Raw genomic sequence first — 19,962 nt, 5'->3', positions numbered from 1 at the left:
AAAAATACGTTTTACTAACTAAAATGGATCGTGCTAGACGTCCCATGCATTTGAAGTGGGAGGGCTGGTGGAAAATGAATGAACGTTTGCACATCAGACACCGCGAGATGTTTTTTTTCTCCTTTACTTAACTGGTGGAATAGCATTTGAACGTGCCGTAGCGACCCAAAGACGTCCACGATTGCGCCGAGCGTACTTTTGCGCTTCCAGGGCGGCGTGGCGCTCTGCTCTGATAAAAGTGGCGGCTAATCCTCCCCAAACAATGACGGAGCGGCCAAACCGAGAGCATGATTCGTTCTTTGTTGGACAGGCGTCCGTTTAGCAACAGTTCAGATGCTCAAATGCCCCGCACGTGACAAATCTTATGAGTCACTTCGTCAAATGCGTTCTTTTGCCGTGCGTATTTTCTCTTTTTTTTTACTCTGTGATCCGAGTATAAATCCCACTAGCCAAAGAATGGGGGAGAAAAGATAAAAATACAAACAAAAACATACTTGTGCTAATATGCTAATAATGCTGTGGCTTTGGCTCGTTGTGAATGGAAGAGAAATAAAACATTTAAGGGCAAAAATAGACATAAATGAATGTTGAAAATAAGTCAAAGTAATGGAACGCAACAACATTTGAAACTAAATTGGCCGCCAGTGACGGCGCTGCACGTCAAATCCGCTGGAACCGGCAAGGTTAAACTTAGGGGATCACGTTTCCGGGCCTCTGACGCCAAACCCCGGCGCCCCCCCTAAGCCCCTCCCCAGTCCAAACGGATCAGACGTGTGTCGCCGTGGTTGGCACCCGATGACTTCATGAAATCAAAAGAGCTTATTTTGACGACAACTTTGAACCCTCGACGTAATAACGTGCAGATATTTCCGGAATGTCCGCCGCCGTTAAACGGGGGGTCGCAGAGGAAGTTCCGGGCCGGCCCGCATTCCTCCGCCGGACGGTCACGGGAGCGGATTCCGCGGCGGGTGGGGAGGAGTCAGGGGGCGGGGTTTGGGGGAGGCCGCCAGCTGCTCACAGGGTAGTTTCGTCCAGACCGCCGCCGCCGCTTTTCTTCCCGGAACACGTTTTTAGCCGCTTGGTTTTCCTTCCCGCGCCGCTCGTGCCATGCCGCGACGTTGCCCCATTCCCCGTTTCTCGTCCGGAAACGGCGCCTGGAAAAAGGCGGGCGGGGCCGGCGACCGAGCGGCGCCAGACGACGAAGCCCTCGGCCTCGGCGAGCCGCCGGCGCCCCAGAAAATCCTCCGAATATTTAGCATCAGTATCATCGCGCAGAGTTTGCCGTTCTGCCGTCGACGGGTGAGTTGCGTTTTGTCAAAAATAACTTTTCATATCCGAGCTGTATTTTTTGGGGGATCGACGGGAATGAATTATTATTATTTATTTTGCCGGCGCGGCGCCACGCGGAGAAAAGTGACACCTAACAGATGACCCTAAAAGTCTGTCGCCGAGCAGCCTAATTTTAGATTTGAGGTTTGAGGGGGAATCTTTGCGTGAAAAGGCGGCGCCACGCTTTTTAACGGGAATCGAACCTTTACCCGGGCCATATTAGCGGGATATCCGCCTTAGCAAAAACACAACGCTTCTTTTTAATCGAGTATTTTGTCAAGAAAATATATAATTGGCCCTTATACTACTACTGAAGCCTCATCTACTTATGTATAACATAACCCTTACTAGTGCTACTACAACAGCTCTATCTAGTGGATGTACAGTAATCCCTCGAATATCGCGGTTAATGTAGATGTGATGGTCGCGATAAACGAAAAAAAACACAAAGTAGGATCACCCCCAGTATTACTACCACAATGCATGTTTTCGTGCCTATACAGGAATACACAAGTACAATTATATATATTTATTAAATATTACAGCTATGAATACTCTACTTTGACCAATTTTAAAGGGTGTAGTTGGTAGTTGTGCGAGGACTATGGTACGAATTAGAGAATTTACATATAAAGTACACCTCTACTTACAAAATTTTCAAGTTGCGAAAAAAGTCTTAATTAAAAAAACAATTAAGTCCGTAAGTAGAGGTACGACTGTAATTCAAAAGGGGTGAATAGTTGCTTTAAAAAATCATTTTTTGCTGTCTTAATTGTGCCGGTCAGATGTGCTCCTGGTCTGGTTAGCAGTGAAAATGTTTTCTCTGGAACTTAAGCGAGCGACACGGTGGTCCCGTGGATTTGTGTCATTTGCTAACCCCGAGTTTGACTTGGGCGACATTGCCAACACAGGATTGGTGCTCCTTCATTTGGCTCCGAATAGAAGTGTAAGCACTCTTTGGAGTCCTTGGCTAGATACGTGGAAAGTTGCCAGGTCCGACCTTCCTTTGCCTGCTGGCTTTGACGACCTTGTCGCCTCGGAAAATGTCGGTTGAAATCGCCCACGGCAAACCGAGTCGTCGTACAAGTCTACCAAACATTGTTTGTTGGCTGTGTTTCTTGTTTTTGTTGTTGTTTGGATGAGTGCACTAGACAGCTTTGCAGTTAAAATAGAGGAAAAGTAGTGAAATGGCAGTGTGTGGCCACTGGGTGGTAGCAGCGGGGTCAATGAGCAGATCTTAAAAAGTCTGTCATGTTTGATTCCGGCCTGCAGGGGGCAGCGCGTCCCCACAATTGCAACCTTTCTTGCTTGTCCTTCACCTTTTCAAGAGTGGAATCTTCCTTCTTCGGCTGCATTTATCCACTCGAACGCTGCTAATTTGTCAAATTTGCCCCACTTAACACGCAGCGCACCCTTCTCGACTCCTCCACTATGCTAATGCTAACATTTTTTGGCTGATTAGATGTGCGTCAAGTGCTGCGTTCTGTTCTTCCTGGTTTATTTAGGATTTTCCCGCGTGCGAACGGTCAAACAAACGCTTGACCTCGACTCGACTTATTTAAGCGAAATGTGAATGGGAAAACTATGAGAAATTAGAATGTTGATGGCAGAAGAGAGATGGATAGAAGAGTACTTTTTTGGCAAGCTCGACTTCTCATCAGTGGGTGGAATTGATTGCTTTTTGGAAGACATGATTTGCTTTTAAATGCCTTTTTTTAAATCATTTTAATCAAACTGATACTGAAGGTCATTCGATTTTCTTTTAATCACTTATTTTCGCCAGACCTTTCTCAAGGCTCAAGTTTGGGAAAAAAAAACTTTATAAAAATTGAATTTTTATTCAGAAAATAATGACATATCTGGGGAAAAAAATGCATATAACAATATATTGGAGAGAGAAAAGCATGTTATTTTGCCAAAACTTTCTATTACATCTTAATATTTCAACATTTAAATATATAACCTAATGTGTAATTACATGTTTTAAATGTAAATGAACCAATCTACTGTGATAAAACAACACAATGGCAATAACTGCATTAACCATCAAAGTGATATTTGGCGCCATCTAGAGTTGTGAATTGGTATGACGTCTAAAATTCGAAGAGTAATCACATTTTTAAAATGTAAATGAACCAATCTAATGTGACAAAACAACACAATTGCAATAACTGCATTAACAATCAAAGTAATATTTGGCGCCATCTAGAGTTGTGAATGGGTATGACGTCTAAAATTCGAATGTAAGACGAACAACACTTTTTCAATTAAAAAAACTTCTTTTATTCGGGCCAATACGGTAGTTGCAAAATATTTTTGCTTCCGCTATTTCTCGCTCGCCAATAATCCAGCGGCGGTCACGATAACGTTGTCCGAACGCCGCGTTTTGTGGCGGCGCATAATAATCGAGTCATTTTGTCATCCGATTGGCGAGCGGACGCCTCCGATACTCCGATACTAAGAGACTTTTATTTATTTTTTTCTTTAAAGATTGTTTCCACTCTGCTGGGGCGTGAAATTGGCGCGCCAGATCTTATCTTTGTTCTTTGGAAGTGGGGGAGATGGAGCTCCTTCCCGTGAAATTGGAGCTTTAATCGGCGCTATCTGCTAAAGCCACTTGACTAAACGGCCGGTCCGCCGCCGCCGTGGTCGTTGTCGCCGGACGCGATGGCCGCGGCCCGCCCCGTTGCCAGGCGACCGCTCGCCGGCGTCGGAGCGTTGATTTGATTTGGGTTGGCTTGGCTTGGCTTGGCGCCGCCTCGGGGGAGTAAAAAGGGACGCACTCGGCTGGGAGAAAAATAGAAAATATCATATTAAGGGAAATGCGAGCAGAACAGATGTCGGAGGAGTCATTTGGATTAAATGTAAATTTATTCAGGTCACCAGTCCATACCAATTAATCACGATTCTACTAGGCATGTCCTAGTCTATTTATTATTATTATTTTTTCAATTCAAATTTCACATTGCTGAGTGATACTGGAATTCCTTGGAGGGTGCCACTGAGCCAAAATGGCCGCCTGAAATGGAAGCAGTGTCTTCCCATGCGTCGTTTTTTTTTTGGGTTGGGGGGGTTAATGTTCTTTGTCAGGCATGTTTAGCAAATTTCATGTCTGCAAGTGAAACTGTCATCAGTAACGGGATTGTTGTCTAGTCCTAGAGGGCGCTACTGAGCCAAAATGGACGCTTGAAATGGAACCTGTGTCTTCCCATGTTTTTTTTGAGAGGGGGCATAGTTTTTGCAGGCATTTCTAGCAAATTTCTTGTCTGCAAGTAAAACTGGCTTCAGAAACTTGATTGTTTTTTGCTCCCAGAGGGCGCCACTGAGCCAAAATGGCCGCTTGAGTTGGAAGTTGTCTTCCCGTGCCCAAATAGCCACTTGAAATTGAAATAGTGTCATTACGAACCCTTTTTAAAAATAGCTTTTGTGAGTGTTTATGGTGGGCATTCTTTGGGCAGATATTTCTTGTCTTGAAGTAAAACTGGCTTCAGTAACTGGATTGTTGTCTAGTTCTAGAGGGCGCTACTGAGCCAAAATGGCCGCTTGAAATGGAAACGTGTCTTCCTGTGCCTTTTTGAGACTTTTTGGGGGGTTGGTCATCCTATGGCAGATATTTCTAGCAAATTTCTTCTGGAATTGGATTGTTTTCTAGTCCTAGGGGGCGCCACTGAGCTAAAATAGCCACTTGAAATGGAAATAGTGTCATTACGAACCCTTTTTAAACATAGCTTTTGAGAGTGTTTATGGTGGGCATTCTTTGGGCAGATATTTCTTGTCTTGAAGTAAAATTGGCTTCAGTAACTGGATTGTTGTCTAGTTCTAGAGGGCGCTACTGAGCCAAAATGGCAGCTTGAAATGGAAATAGTGTCGTTATGAACCCTTTTTAAACATAGCTTTTGAGAGTGTTTATGGTGGGCATTCTTTGAGCAGATATTTCTTGTCTTGAAGTAAAACTGGCTTTAGTAACTGGATTGATTTCTAGTCCTAGAGGGCGCCACTGAGCTAAAAGATGAAAGCGCCTTGCATCCTCTTTTCTCACGCATGTTTTGTTGAGTCATTTTTCCTCGGTGGTCTAGTAAATTTCCTGTGGCGAAATGAACGTGGCTTTAATGCTCTGAATTTGGAATAATCAAATAATAATATTAATCATCAAAATTGGCAATTTTCCTGTGCCTACGCAGGATCGCCACACATTTCCCGCGCCGGTCGCTCCGTCCGTCTTTGACGGATTTTCTCGCACGCCGCCTTTCATCTGCGTCCCGAATGCGTAATCTGCCAAGCGGCGGCCCCGCCGTGAAGGGCGGCCCTTGTCGGGGTCGTCTGGCCGTCCGTGCCGCGGCCTCTCGCCTCTCGCCTCGTGCGCATTACCATACAGCTGTCTGTCCCACCGGATGTGCTCAAAGACGCGGACGCGGCAGATGGAGCGCCCCGGATTAAAAGCGCGCTGGTCTTTTGTGCGGCGGCGGACGGACGGCGCGTCCGTCCGTCCGTTTAAAAAAAAAAAAGCCAGTCAGTCCACTTTTGATGTGATGCTCGGAGAAGCGTCAAAGCGGGTTTGCGCTTGACCGAGACCCCGTCTTGATTTCCAATCCAATTCCGGCCGGCCGAGACCCCCTTTGATCTCGTTTAGACCCGACGGCGACCGCGCAGGTGAACGCTAGACCGCGAAAAAAGGGAATTTCTGCCGAAAATCGTTTTCTTTGGGAATGTGGGAGGATGACGCAATTGGCCGCAAGTCACCTAAATAAGATGAAATGATGAAAGACGGATCGAGACGTCTTGGAGAGTAATCTGATGAGATTTGACGATTGTAGAAAAGTATTTCAACCGTGGCTGCTACGACCAATCAAATCATCCCATTCAATAACAATTATTTGGAGAGAAATTCACTGTTTTTGGGACATATTCATCGTATTTTCTCCCAAAAATAAGCCTTATTTGACGCTCAAAAAATGGAGGGTGCAGTTTATATGCGCACAAATTAACTTGACGTGCATGAAACGCCTTAATGCAAGACAATGCGGTCATTTATTTCAAAATTGAGAAAAGATAAAAAGATAAAACGCTTAACAACATTTATTTTTACGTCTATTTAATGCAATTTAAATAAAAAATAAACTGTTTTGTGCGTAGAACGCAGTGGCGGTCCGTGCATTTTCTCGTAGCGCCTTCAACGAATCAATCCAACCCTCAAAAATTATTTTATGGCTATAAAACCTCTACTGCAGCTACAGCTGCGACACATAAAAAATAACCTCATACAATCGGCCATTATGGGGTGAGTTTGCTTGTGCAGCTCGCTCCAGGTACAGTTTGGTAGCTCTGGCTAGTCCACTCTATCACTAGCCAATCATAGTTGGTGAAAGCGATGACGTATCCCTACGCCTGCGAGAAGGCCTGGTGTCACCAAATCGAATTCTGATTGGTTAAAGCAACAGTCTTATCGACGCTTGTTTAATGCAGCAGAGCCTGCAGAACTGATTGTGAAGGCCTTGAGGCAGATTTCTGACCCGGGGAACAAATAATGGCTGAAATGTGATTGGTTAAATGCTTCAATATGAAAACACAGATCTGAAAGCAGTGCAACCAGGGGGAAAGCAATGAAAGGAAGCTAATAGACCATTTGGAATTATTTAATAGGTTTTCATGGACAAAATATAATTAACATCAGTCTGTGATTCAGATATTTCTCCGGCCAGCAGAGAAGGCCTTGAAGGCCCTGATGGCCTGGTAGAACGTGAAAAAACCTTTGAATCCCATAGCCCAAAAATGATATTGTTGCAACAAAAAAGTTATAATAACCTCTTTAAAACCAAAATGTGTTGCGCCTTATTGTCTAAAGACTATTGTATTAATAGACAAAATAATGTTCCTAGCTAGCAACCCCAAAATAGCCAATCCGGTTCTCCCAGTTTGCTCGGTCCGAAGAAAACGATTCCTCGCCAAGGCGTTGCGTCACGACAGACGGGACGGATATTGATGAAATAAATTACGGCCGAGTGTTTAGCTTGCGTCGGCAATACTATTGCGCAAGCTAGCAGAGGGGCTTTGCGGGGGGGCTTTGAGTCACACACACTTTGCTGCAGTCTTTTCCTCCACAATGAGGTTAGCTTAGCGTCCGCCTACGCGCTCGGAGACGGCGTCCTGTCCTCCTGCCGCGGATAGAAAATAAATAGCGGCTGCAAACTATAGTGGGCCACTTTGAATGGAGATTCTAGGGGGCGCCGACGCTCGTTGAATGGTTTGCGTGGTTTGCAGGCCGCATTAACGTCAACTCGATGTGGGACGGACCATTTTAGATACATGTAAAAAATTAAAACAATCGGATTAAGAGAATTAAATCTAAAGCCCTAAATATTCAGGGGTTTTTAAAGATCTAAAACAATGGCGATTTGAGCTTTTTTAAGGGAAAATGTCTTTTAATCATTTGTTTTTCATTTCAAAAGGAAACTAAATATTTTTAATGATGTTCAATATTAAATTGAAAAAAAATTATATTTTATATATTGTTAGATTTTTCAAAATACGTTTAGAACTAAAAACACAAAAAGATGGATTAAAATTCAGCAATTATTGATTTAAAAAGGGGAAAATCAGGAACTATAATATACATCGATAATCTTCACTTGAATTTGATCCTAAAACAGAAAATTGCCACTCTTAATTTACTTCCTTGGGCCGCACAAAATGATGTGGCGGCCCAGATTTGGCCCCCGGGCCGCCGCTTTGACACCCTTGCAATAGAGGACTGCGCTCTTTAATCATGCACCAGCAACTCTTGACCACGGTTTGATTTCCAACGTCTTTGTTCGCCGGACCATTATTTTATACTTTCAGACATGACAAAAACAAAGCCAAATTTAAGGAAAAAAAATAATTAAAAAAACAATGTTAATGTGGCGTTATTATGCGGGGCCGCCGTCGCCGCCACGCTTAATCTGGCCGCGTGGCAGTTTGGGAATCCCTTGGCTAAGGCAAAGCTAAGCGGGATTTATGGAGCGTCTGCGTCACGGAAGGCGCCAGATGGCGTGGGGGGGGGGCGGGGCTTGTGGGGGGAAAGAGGAAGAGGAAAAAAAAGGGAAACGGGCCTTTCTATTTGGGTTGAAAGATGCGCACCGTCCCTTTAAATGGAGGGCCAGCGGAAAAATTACACATTTTGGTATTTCCCGAAATAGCCTTTTGAGCAAAAGTTTAATTTTGGGGGAATTTGGACCGTTTGCAAATTGGAATAAAAAGGGTTTGTTATTTTTTTTTAATACAAAAACCTAAGTTAAAAAAAAGACAGAATGCAAAAGGATAGAAGAGGGGAAAAACAACGCTAGGTTTGCCAGCCCAGAAAGACAAAAGACGGCATAAAAGGGGGTAAAAATAGCCCTAAATTTAGAACTAACTAAACAACCCAAGGGAGAAAAATGGTTTGAGTTCCAAAGGAAAGTTTACTCAAGTTCAGAGCCAAGAAATAAAAATAAAAAGATGGGAAATAACGGCTAGCAAAAGGGAAAAAACAAGGCGCTAGTTCTGTGATGACAAAGGGCACGCGCTAACTGTATAACCGCGATATTTAGCATGTTTTTTTCCCCTCTGCACGTCCTTAATTGTCCTTAAAGTATATTCAAAGAAGCCCAAACGAGGTTAAGAGTCTTAATTTATTCCAACACGAGTAGCGCCTTCCTTTTGGGACTCCCTCATTTGAGAAGATGAGCTGGCGGCTGTGTGCTCAAGCTAAAACGTTAGCATTTGCAATTTCCTCCCTCCCAGCTCGAATTTTAATGTGAGCCCGCCTTTTTTTTTTTTTTTTTGCCTGGATAAAAGCCCGACTTGCTTTATTTACGAGCACCATTTGGGTTTTGACGAGCGCCGGCCGGGCCGGGTCGGTATCGGGGGCGGGGGCGCTTGAGCTTTGACAAAAGAAAAGGCCGGCCCATTGAAAGGCAGGTCGGCATGCCAGGCATTCCTACACGTTGTGTAAAGGTTGGCCGACGACCTGCCGGGACTTTTGGACCGACGCCATTTGTCGTTATTCGAGAATGGCGGTCGCTAAAAATCACGTTGACGTCTTTAGGCGTCAATGGTGGGAAATAACTGCCCAAAAATATGCTACCTTTGCAAAACCAGCACTTTTTTTGTGATAGATTTGTTGCCGTCATCATTCTGTAGTCATAATTAGTGTTGCGCAATATCATTTTTTTGCTCCCGGTTCAAATTTCAGCACTGTCAGCCATTACTGTATCGATAATGTTGAAAAATAAATAAATAAATGGCTACATAGTTGAATGTTAAGTAAAAAGGCTATCTTGGACGTTGATTATGGGCTAACCTTGTATTTATTTATTACAAGGCAGAAGTATGAAAAAGCCACCTGATCAGGGCAGACATGTTGGATCAGGGCCACAAAATCAGTACAGTAATTTCTCGATTATCGCGGTTAATGTAGAGCAGACATGGCCGGCCATAGACAAAAAACTGAAAAGTAGGGTCACCCTATATTTTAAAAAAATAATAATAATAATTTATAAAATTTATAATTTAAAATAATAATAATAATTTATAAAATGTATAATTTAAAATAATAATAATAATTTATAAAATGTATAATTTAAAATAATAATTTATAAAATGTATAATTTAAATAATAATATTTTTTTATAAAATTTAAATAATAATAATAATAATTTATAAAATTTATAATGTAAATAATAATAGTAATTTATAAAATTTAGAATTTAAATAATTATAGTAATTTATAAAATTTAGAATTTAAATAATAATAATAATTTATAAAATGTATAATTTAAAAAAGTGTTTTTTAATTGTCTTCAGAGTCCTAGTAGCAAGTGGTGGAAAGGGGAGTGGCTTCCGCTTGTGAGTTTCAGCGTGGATTTTCATATTTAAAGAACTTACAAAAAATATATAATAAAAAAAAAATCCCCCAGAAAAAAACGCAAAAGTTGAAGCCGCGATATTGGAGGGATTACTGTATTCATTTTAAGACACCTACCGAAAATAGTTGGAGTGCAACCTTAATCATTATTATACAGTTTTCATCGAGTTTCAGTACTCTGTATGAGCATATTTATATACATATATGAATCTTGGCTAGCCGCGGTTAGTGCCTACTTTATTCCAGCAACATCAAAATGGCCGCATTGTCTCCAAACGACTACCGTTAATTGCTAGCGCTGACCTCTGCCCGTCTATTTATTTTCTCGGCCGCCTCCGACTCGTTGACGCCCCCCCGCCCCCCTCCGAACGCGGTCGCGCGGGGGTCTCCGGGAGAATGTTAATGCGACTCCGCCGCTCTATTATCCTTCGCCCGTTGCCACGATTCATCAATTCCACCTCGCCCTCACCTCGCCTCGCGTCTGTCACGCCTGGCAACGCCGCATTTTATGTATTTCTTTATTTATTTTAGCATTCTATTCAAAAAAAGGGGGGCACCGTGACACGCTAGCGCTTAGTGACGCGTCACCGCCCGTGAGGTATTCCGGCCTCAAGTTCAGCGCCTAGCTTAAAGCCTTGGCTGAAAAGAGGCGGGGCTAGCGGGGGGGTTCCCACCGGCGGGATTCGCCGTGCGGGAACTCTCGCCGAACGGCTGTTGACGATATGCTAACGATGGATCCGGATCCGGATACCATGTTGGATCGGATTAGATTGGATTGGATATTTATTGCACATTTTCGGCGGTCGCCAATGACGGCGCCAGGCCTCCGATGCGTATCCACCGGGAAAGAAAATGTGACCATAATACATTTGTTTTTATGCATTTCCTTGGAACTTTCATATTTTTTCATTATAATATATAAGAATATAGTTAAAAACAGTTAATATTCATTAGGATAAACCTACAAGACTCAAAAGGAGGCGTCCATATAAGTTTTATGGGGCGAAAAGTTTATTTTCTTTTAAATTTACATCCCAGTTGATAGTCTAAAGCAGGGGTAGGGAACCTGTGGCTCGAGAGCCTTATGTGGCTCTTTTGGTGGGTGCATATGGCTCCCAGCTAACCTGTCGGTTAATATATGGCATTCTGAACACACCAATAGGAGCATCGCGTTGATGTAGCGCTGCTTTAATCATCATTTTTTTAATTAGACGTCTCTATGCGTACAGCGATTAGCAACAGCGTGACAATGTTGTCAAAAGAATTCAGAGACTTTTTCTAGGGGGGTGAAATGAGTGAAAAAGGCGCCCATTTTCATGTATTTTAAATTCCGAGTATGGCTCTCAAGGAATAATATTTGAATATAGCATTTTTTTACGGCTCTCTCTGACCTTTCCCCCGTTGAAGTGTTATCGTCGCTCCCATTGACGGCCTTGGACGTCCAATCCATTTGCACTTTCGCAGCCAAAGAGCGAGAAATGCCTTTTTTTTCCCTGCAGCAAAGGCGGGCAATTGTGGGCGTGGCTTGGCGCATTGCTTTAGTTGCTCGCGCAACAAGTGTTGTTAGGGAAGGAAAGGAAAAGGAAAGGAAGGGTCGCTCACAATCGAGCTTGGCTTGCCAATCTTGCCAGCCAGCGAGAGAGAGAGAAAAAAAGAGAGAGAGCGAGAGAGCGAGAGAGAGAGGGAGGGCGCGGACTGCACCATTCCTCTCCGCTGGGGAGGCTCGAATACGCTCCATGCGGAGGAGTCGTCTTTTTGCAGCGTGAGGAAGACCAGGAAGGACGTACACTAGCTCTCTCTCGCTCTCGCTCTCTCTCTCTCTGCCTTCTCATTCGCTTCCCCTCCGGAGCCAGAACCCCCAGCGGCACCCCCCGCTCGACCGCCGCATCGCGTCGCCGACACACGGATACGAGACTCCCCCTCCTCACCCCTGTCCTCCCATCGCTTAAGTTGTCGGGAATCCGATGCCAGCGGCGCCCGAGGGGGATCCAACCCAAAGGCAGGCGGGCGGAGGGGTGACGTGCCCGAGCATGTTCCCGGCCGCCGAAAGCCGCACGCCGTCCCAGCGACGACGCTAGCGAGTGAGCGAGCGAGCTTGTGGATCCGATCCAGGCGAGGTGACGCTCCCGAGCGAGCGAGCGAGCAAACAGGAAGGAAGGAAGCGGCGTAAAAGCAGCATCATGGGCTTCTACGGCACTATTAAGATGATTTTCTACAAAGTGAGTCACTCCGTCCGTCCGTCACCCTTTTTTTGAAACGGCTCTTTTTTTTTTTTTTTACGACGCTCGCGGCTCGCTCGGTCACTGCGGAGGACGGAGAGTCCTGGCGCAGAGCCCCATTGAAAAAAAAAAAATAATAATAATAATGAGGAAATAAAATGAGGTTATTAGGCTGTTCTCCTCCGCCACGGCGAGCGAGCGAGGGAGCGAATGGGCGTCTTGGCTTCCTTTCCCCTCACCCGGCCGGCCGGCCGGCTTGGCACATTGTTGTCATTCCGCTTCGAGGCGGCGGTTAAGAGAAAATTGGCTAAAATGCGGGTGGACTTCCTGATGGATTTGACGCACCCCGCCGCCTTTGGAAACCAATCATTTCACTTTAAGTGGTCGCAAAGGTGGATGGCGGCCCAATCGGGGACCCTCCCCCCAGCTCGCTTTGCGGTCTTAACCGTTTCATGTGAGGCTTTTATTTTGAAAGAGTCCATTGAATGCATTTTTATTTGTTACAAAATTGAAACAGTAGTTTTGTCCTGTTTGTTTTGAATATTTACATATTTCTCCCCTTAAAACAGGTGCTTTTATTCACATGAGGCTTTTATTTTGAAAGCTAGTTTTCAAGTCCGTTGAATGCATCTTTAGTTGTTAAAAAATTGAAAGTAGTTTTGTCCTTTTTGATTTGAATATTTACATATTTGTCCACTTAAAACAGGTGCTTTTATTCACGTGAGGCTTTTATTTTGAAAGCTAGTTTCCAAGTCCATTGAATGCATCTTTAGTTGTTACAAAATTGAAACAGTAGTTTTGTCCTTTTTAGATTTCAATATTTATTTCCATATTTCTCCCTTTAAACAGGTGCTTTTATTCACGTGAGGCTTTTATTTTGAAAGCTATTTTCTAATCCATTGAATTCATCTTTATTTGTTATGAAATTGAAACAGGAGTTTTGTCCCTTTTAGATTTCAATATTTATTTCCATATTTTTCCCCTTAAAACCGGTGCTTTTATTCCCGCAAGGCTTTTATTTTGAAATCTATTTTTCTAGTCCGTTGAATTCATCTTTATTTGTTACAAAATTGAAACAGTAGTTTTGTCCCTTTTAGATTTCAATATTTTCATATTTTTCCCCTTAAAACAGGTGCTTTTATTTTGAAAGCTAGTTTTCAAGTCCATTGAATGCATCTTTATTTGTTACAAAATTGAAAGTAGTTTTGTCCTTTTAAGATTTCAATATTTATTTCCATATCTCTCCCCTTAAAACAGGTGATTTTATTCACGCAAGGCTTTTATTTTGAAAGCTAGTTTTCAAGTCCTTTGAATGCATCTTTATATGTTACAAAATTGAAACGGTAGTGTGGTCCTTTTTAGATTTCAATATTTATTTCCATATTTCCCCCTTAAAACAGGTGCTTTTATTCACGTTGACATCATTTCACTCTTATTGGAAGATGTCACCTTTTTAGACAAACAATATTACATTTTTAATCGCAAAAGCAGAGCACTTGAAGCCACAAATGTCATTATATATTATAATAACATTTCTTTTCACTAAAAAGTTTGGTTGATGTCGTTTTTTTGTGTTTACTGTATTTGAAATGAGGCTTTTTAGCATAATGTAGCTAAATATTAGCCTGATGGCTCCGTCTGTCATTGGATTAGGAAAATGAAGTGGTATTTTCCACCCTTTGATGTGCGATACTTGCAAGAAAGATCTTAAAAGGAATCAAAAGAGCCTCCCAAAAAAAAGTGTCGTCTTTGTAACGAGCAAAATGAAGCAGGCAGAAAAGCTCCTAAAAGTCGAGCCACGTCGTCATTTATTAACAAATTAAAGATTTATCTGGGGGCTAAAAGAAGATATTTTGCCTCGCTTCTCAATAACCAACAGGCGGCCTTAAATTCAATTAAAAAGATGACGTCAAATCCATTTCAGCTACTTTGAACTTCATTCGGTGCCATTGACTTGAATACATTAGATTTTTTAAATGAAAACAACGAGAACGTAACTGCTTTATTTCATTTAAAAATAGCTATGGGGAAAATGGCTTGAATGTATTTCAATTATTTATGACAAAATAAATGTTTAATATTATTATTTAGTTTTTTAAAAATCGTAAAATGACCTGAAAAGAACGAGACCACTAAAAATGTTGCTTTTTGTTGTTGTTGTTTTTTAAATATGCCAAAGCCACGGTCCGCTTTCTCTCTAAAATCATTTTATTTTGAAGGCACTGATTCAACTTGACTTCCTTCAGGCCACAGATAGGAAAAACTCGCAGTATTTTGGAGTAGCGGACTCATACGGAAGTCACCCGCGTTTGTGTCCGTGTGCGGTCGTTTGGTCGCCGGTCTTTTGGTCGCCGGACTTTTGGTCGCGGTCTTTTGGTCGCCCGGACCCAAACAACGGGCGACCAAAAGACCGAGGACCAAAAGACCGGCGACAAAACAAGGTAAAACAAGACGGTCTACGCATGAATAAAAGCCAACAATGGCCATGAGCAGTTTCACTGAGCCCACGTGAGTCTATTCAAGAGTTTGTATGTACATGCGCTGTCCCTTTAAGAAGCTACGTCAGTCAGGCAGTGTCTTAACCAGTTATCCAACAAAAAACAATACAAGTCCGGGAAATTTGGAGCTTTTCTTTAGCCTAATAATTAATAGGGCATTAAGTAGGACTAAATAGTCATTCACACTTTGTATTTAGGGAATTTGAGCAACCATTTAAATGGTAATTATCACTTATCTTCCGGGCGACCAAAAGACCGGCGACCAAAAGATTGGCGACCAAAAGACCGGCGACCAAAAGACCGGCGACCAATCGACCGTGTACCGTTTGAACTGGGAGGGGCGATTTCCCACCATGTAATTGGACCGGGAGTGGTCACCAAATGATCGTCCGTCGTCCAATCTCACGTTGAAAATGCATCGATTGGACGTGGATGGCAGCCCACGAGTTCATACCCGAGTATGAAAAGACATTTTCCAAACCGGGGCGTCCAATCAAAACGGATCGGACTTGTATCGCTCGAGATAAAACGGAAATAAATACATCCGTAACAGGTTAAAAACTAAATAAACCCATTTTTATTCCTATCCACCGAAAAATAGGGCCTTTCTCGCGGGAATAAAATTGCCAAATGTTGCTACAGCGCTATTGTTTGCTAATGTTTGTGTTAGCATCCCTACTTGGACAATGAAATCAAGGTCACCCGCTTCAATTCTACGTGCCTTCCTTTGGCGTCCGTTTTGTCGTCGACCGGACGGACGAAAAACACTCAAAGCGGTCGTCAAACGCGCTCATTGTTATAGCGGTGTAGGGGTGAGGTGTTTTTTTAAAAAGGCCCCCGGCGGAACTGGGCTCAAACATTCTTAATCCCCCCTCCGCCGTCGCCATGTTTGTTGTCAAAAGGTTACTCTGAAAGGACGACTGGTCGCTTCAGAGGGGCTTTGGACGTGTGGCGGGGAGGGGGGCGTCATCAATCGTGCTTTAGATCACGGTCTTAATGTCCCCAGGGCGGGACGGCGGGCGGGCGGCAGCGGCGGCTACGCATTAGCGTGCTAGTCATGTAGACGCGCTTCTTCTTTAGCGCATTGATTCCGTCGAGGAAAGAATTCCTGGCCGCTTCTTAAGTTTGTCATTAAAAAAGCCAAACGCCCCCTCGGGATTGGACGCTCGCGGGAAAAAACGCCCAAATTATAGGGGCGGACAAAATAAACGCGCAATCTGGGGGGAGACGGACGGAGACGTGTTATCGAGACGCCGCTAAAACGGCAAAAAGAATGCTGATTTTTTTTTTTTTTTTTTGCTTGCTTTCAATAGTTTGCCTTTTAAATTTGCATACTTTTCTGTCATTGCAGTGTTGACTTTATCAATAAATAGTTTACATTTTTTTCACATAATTACATTTTGTTTTCATTTGGAAAATGCATTTTTGTCATATCATTAATTATTTTTTGGGGTTAAAATAGTTTGCATAATTACATTTTTTTTCATTTGTAAAATGAATTTTTGTCATATCATAATTTTTTTTTGTTAAAATAGTTTGCATAATTACATTTTTTCACATAATTACATTTTGTTTTCATTTGTAAAATGATTTTTTTGTCATATCATCAATTAATTTTCTTTGTTAAAATAGTTTGCATAATTACATTTTTTTCATTTGTAAAATGAATTGTCATATCATTAATTATTTCTTTAGGTAAAATAGTTTGCATAATTACATTTTTTTCATTTGGAAAATGAATTTTTGTCATTAATTTTTTGTATTGATAAAATATGAAGATTTTTGCTTTTGATGAAAAATGGAACAAGAAAAAGATTGCTTCGGGTCTCACATTTGTTTTTTTGTTTCAGATGAAGAGAAAGTTGGACCATGGCCCCGAGGTCCGATCTTTCCCTTCAGGAAAAAAACCCTGCAAAGGTCCAGAGTACCCAAGGTCAGCCACACACAAAAAGTACTTCATCATTATTTTATTTTTGTACGATTACTCGCACCAGCTAAAGCAAGGGTGTCGAACTCGGGTTGGTTCGCGGGCCGCATTGACGTCAACTCGATTTCATGTGCGCTGGATCATTTTAGATAGAATATTTAGATATTTTTTTTAAATTGGATTATAAGAACTGGATCAAAAGCCCGAAATATTCAATTTTTTTTTACAGATATAAAACTGTTTATTTGAACTTTTTTTTCTTAAGGGAAAACATCTAATCATTTGTTTTTCATTTCAAATGGAAACATTTTTTTTAAATTATATTCAATTTTAAAGTTGAAAACCGAAACAAAATTATATATTTATTTTTAGATTTGACAAAATGCTTTTTGACCTAAAAACACCAAAAGAAAAAAAATGGATAAAAATTGCAATTATTGATTTAAAAAGGGGGAAAATCAGGAAATATAATATACATCTATAATCTTCATTAGAATTTGATCCTAAAACAGAAAGTCGGCACTCACTATTTACTTACTCGGGCCGCACAAAATGACGCGGCGGGCCAGATTTGGCCCGCGGGCCGCCACTTGTGAGCTAAAGAATACACAAGTTAAAAAAACAACATAACAGGCTGTCGGTAGTCAGATAGAAAAAAATATATAACATTTATTTCCTCCTCAGATTGGACATCTGGACAATTTTCATTAATTTCTTCCCTTTTTTGTTTTGTTTTCCAGCCCGACGGGAATCGTACCGTGCCCGTCCACGCCCACCACCTTCGGTCACATCCGGGCGGCCAACGGCCAGGGCCAGCAGAGGCGGCGAATCACCTCCGTCCAGCCGCCCGCGGGGCTCCAGGATTGGCTACGCACCTTCCAGGTAGGACCCAAAGCATTTCATTCCGCATAAATGAGCTACAAAATGTGTCGTCGGGCAGAACGGCAACCCCGCCCGGGGGCCAAATTGGACCCCACAGTGGCCCACCTCCTGCCCGCGAGCCACAGGTTTGACACCAGTGTCTCCGAGTTTTAAATGGAACCGAAAAGGTTAATTAGGAAACTAGAGGGTTTTTCTTCTTTTTGCTCAAAGGTTTTAAAAGCAGGCGCTGGAAAAGAGCTGTCAATTCATTAAAAAGAATATTTCTTTTAAATACATAAAATGGGTCACGTTGCCCTTTTTCTTCCTTTTTTTTTTCCAGTCCGAGCAAAAAGCCTAATTAGCCACGGCTTAGCTCCCCGTTTGTCCGTCTGTCCGTTGCCGTTTAATGGCGAGCTGAGCCCGTTGAGCTCCAGGATGGACGTTGCAGAGATGAAAATCGGACAAATCCTCTTCCTCTTTTCTTCAATTTCTTTGAAGCTCGTCAAGGCTAGCTTGGACGGCGATAGGTGTCCAATCCCTCCGGGGCCTTAGTCGAATCGGATGGGTCGCTTAACGCCGTCGATGGCCGTAATACAGTGATCCCTCGATTATCGCGTCTCCGCTTGTCGGGAATTCACTACTTTGTGGAAATTTTTTTTCCGGCTATTAATTATTAATTTTTATAAGTTAATAAAAATGTGAAAATCCACGCTGAAAGTCGTAAGCGATAGCCACTTTTGCTACTAGGACTCAAAAAAAAGTTATAATAGGGGTGACCCTACTTCACGATTTTTCGATGAATATTGTACAGTAATCCCTCGAATAGCGCGGCTTCACTACATCGCTGATTTTTTTTAATAAGTTCATAAAAATGTGAAAATCCACGCTGAAACTCGCAAGCAGAAGCCACTCCCCTTTCCTCCGCTTGCTACTAGAGCTCAGCACTGAAATAAAAAAAATATATATATATTTTTTAAATAGGGTTGACCCTACTTTGCGTTTTTTGTTGTTTATCATGGCCATATCTGGTCTACATTAACCGTGATATTCGAGGGATTACTGTACACGATTTTTCTGTCATAATCCCGACATTATTTGAACCATTTGAAAACATTTCAGGGATAACTAAGTGTATATATTAAAAATTAATTATGAACATAATTTCAAGGAACGTTGCCTGCTTTTCCAGTCCAATCGGATTAGACTTCTATCACTGTCAATGGCCGATTAATGTAAATTCAGGCATATAACACATTAACTCACACATGATTTTTTTTTGTTTTTTGGGTGACTTGAAAGCTGGATAAACTCCCTTTTTGGAGCATTTTAGCACCTGGGCACTCACTCCCTTTTTCTCTATTTGCGTTCCATTTGCGTGCGTTTTGATCCGCCGTCGCCTTCTCGAAAATATAACAGGGCTCAAGTCCAGACACGCCGTGTGGGGGGAGAGGGAGTTCTTGAAAATGTCCAAAAAAAGCTCCATAAATAACCCCGAGCGAGCGAGCGAGCGGCTGTGACATAAGAGCGTTTTGCTGACGAGGAGAGGAAGAAAAAAAAGAGAAAAAGCCTTTTGATGGCGATGCGGCCTGATAAATAAAACACTCCGTTCGGGGGGATTCTTAAACCGCCAGGCAGAGCGCTCGTAACATGACATAAACACATTTAAATGAACTTGGATGACGATGCAGACGCACTCTAAAATAAATTTAATCTAGCCTTATACTAAACTTAATTGACAATTTGATACCTTTCTTGTCTCTATTGGCCCCGCCTCCACCCTGACTTTCAGATGCAACCTATCGAGGGTTGTTTGCTTTTGTCTTTCCTTCAAAATACAGTGGTACCTCGAGATACGAGCTTAATCCGTTCCGGGACTGAGCTCGTATGTCAATTTACTCGTAACTCAAATGTTTCCCATAGAAATGAACAAAAAACAAATTAATTCCTTTTTAAATCTCTGAAAAAACACCAAATAGAGGATATTGGATTGGAAAAACATTTTTATTTGTTCTAATTCGCCATCTATTAACAAAGTAACAAATAACTAGTGGTTTAATTGTACTAAAATGTGTTTAATATTACTAAAATGTGTTTAATAGTACTAAAATCAGACTTTTTGCAAGGCAACACGCTCGTAACATAACATAAACAAATTGAAATGAACTTGGATTACGATGCAGACACACTCAAAAATAAGTTGAATCTAACCTTACACTAAACTTCATTGTAATTTTGTTTGAAATGTTG

General features: G+C 42.1%; 1 protein-coding gene across 3 annotated transcripts in view; it reads left to right on the top strand.

Annotated features, from left to right (window-relative positions):
• Positions 1–19,962, top strand: part of fbxw7 (F-box and WD repeat domain containing 7) — a 47,963-nt gene that overhangs the window by 11,384 nt on the left and 16,617 nt on the right. For 2 of the 3 annotated variants that reach the window (XM_077605444.1, XM_077605445.1), the window contains exons 5-6: positions 16,778–16,860; positions 17,595–17,736. In XM_077605444.1, coding sequence (XP_077461570.1) covers positions 16,778–16,860; positions 17,595–17,736 — 225 coding nt within the window. Of the gene's footprint in view, positions 1–12,014; positions 12,430–16,777; positions 16,861–17,594; positions 17,737–19,962 lie in introns of those variants that run through there. The other variant, XM_077605446.1, reaches the window with a different exon arrangement.

This window comes from Stigmatopora argus, chromosome 7, assembly GCF_051989625.1.
Source record: "Stigmatopora argus isolate UIUO_Sarg chromosome 7, RoL_Sarg_1.0, whole genome shotgun sequence".
Taxonomy (NCBI): Eukaryota; Metazoa; Chordata; class Actinopteri; order Syngnathiformes; family Syngnathidae; genus Stigmatopora; species Stigmatopora argus.
Note: the sequence above shows the minus strand (reverse complement) of the source record. Positions and strands in the feature narration are given on the sequence as shown.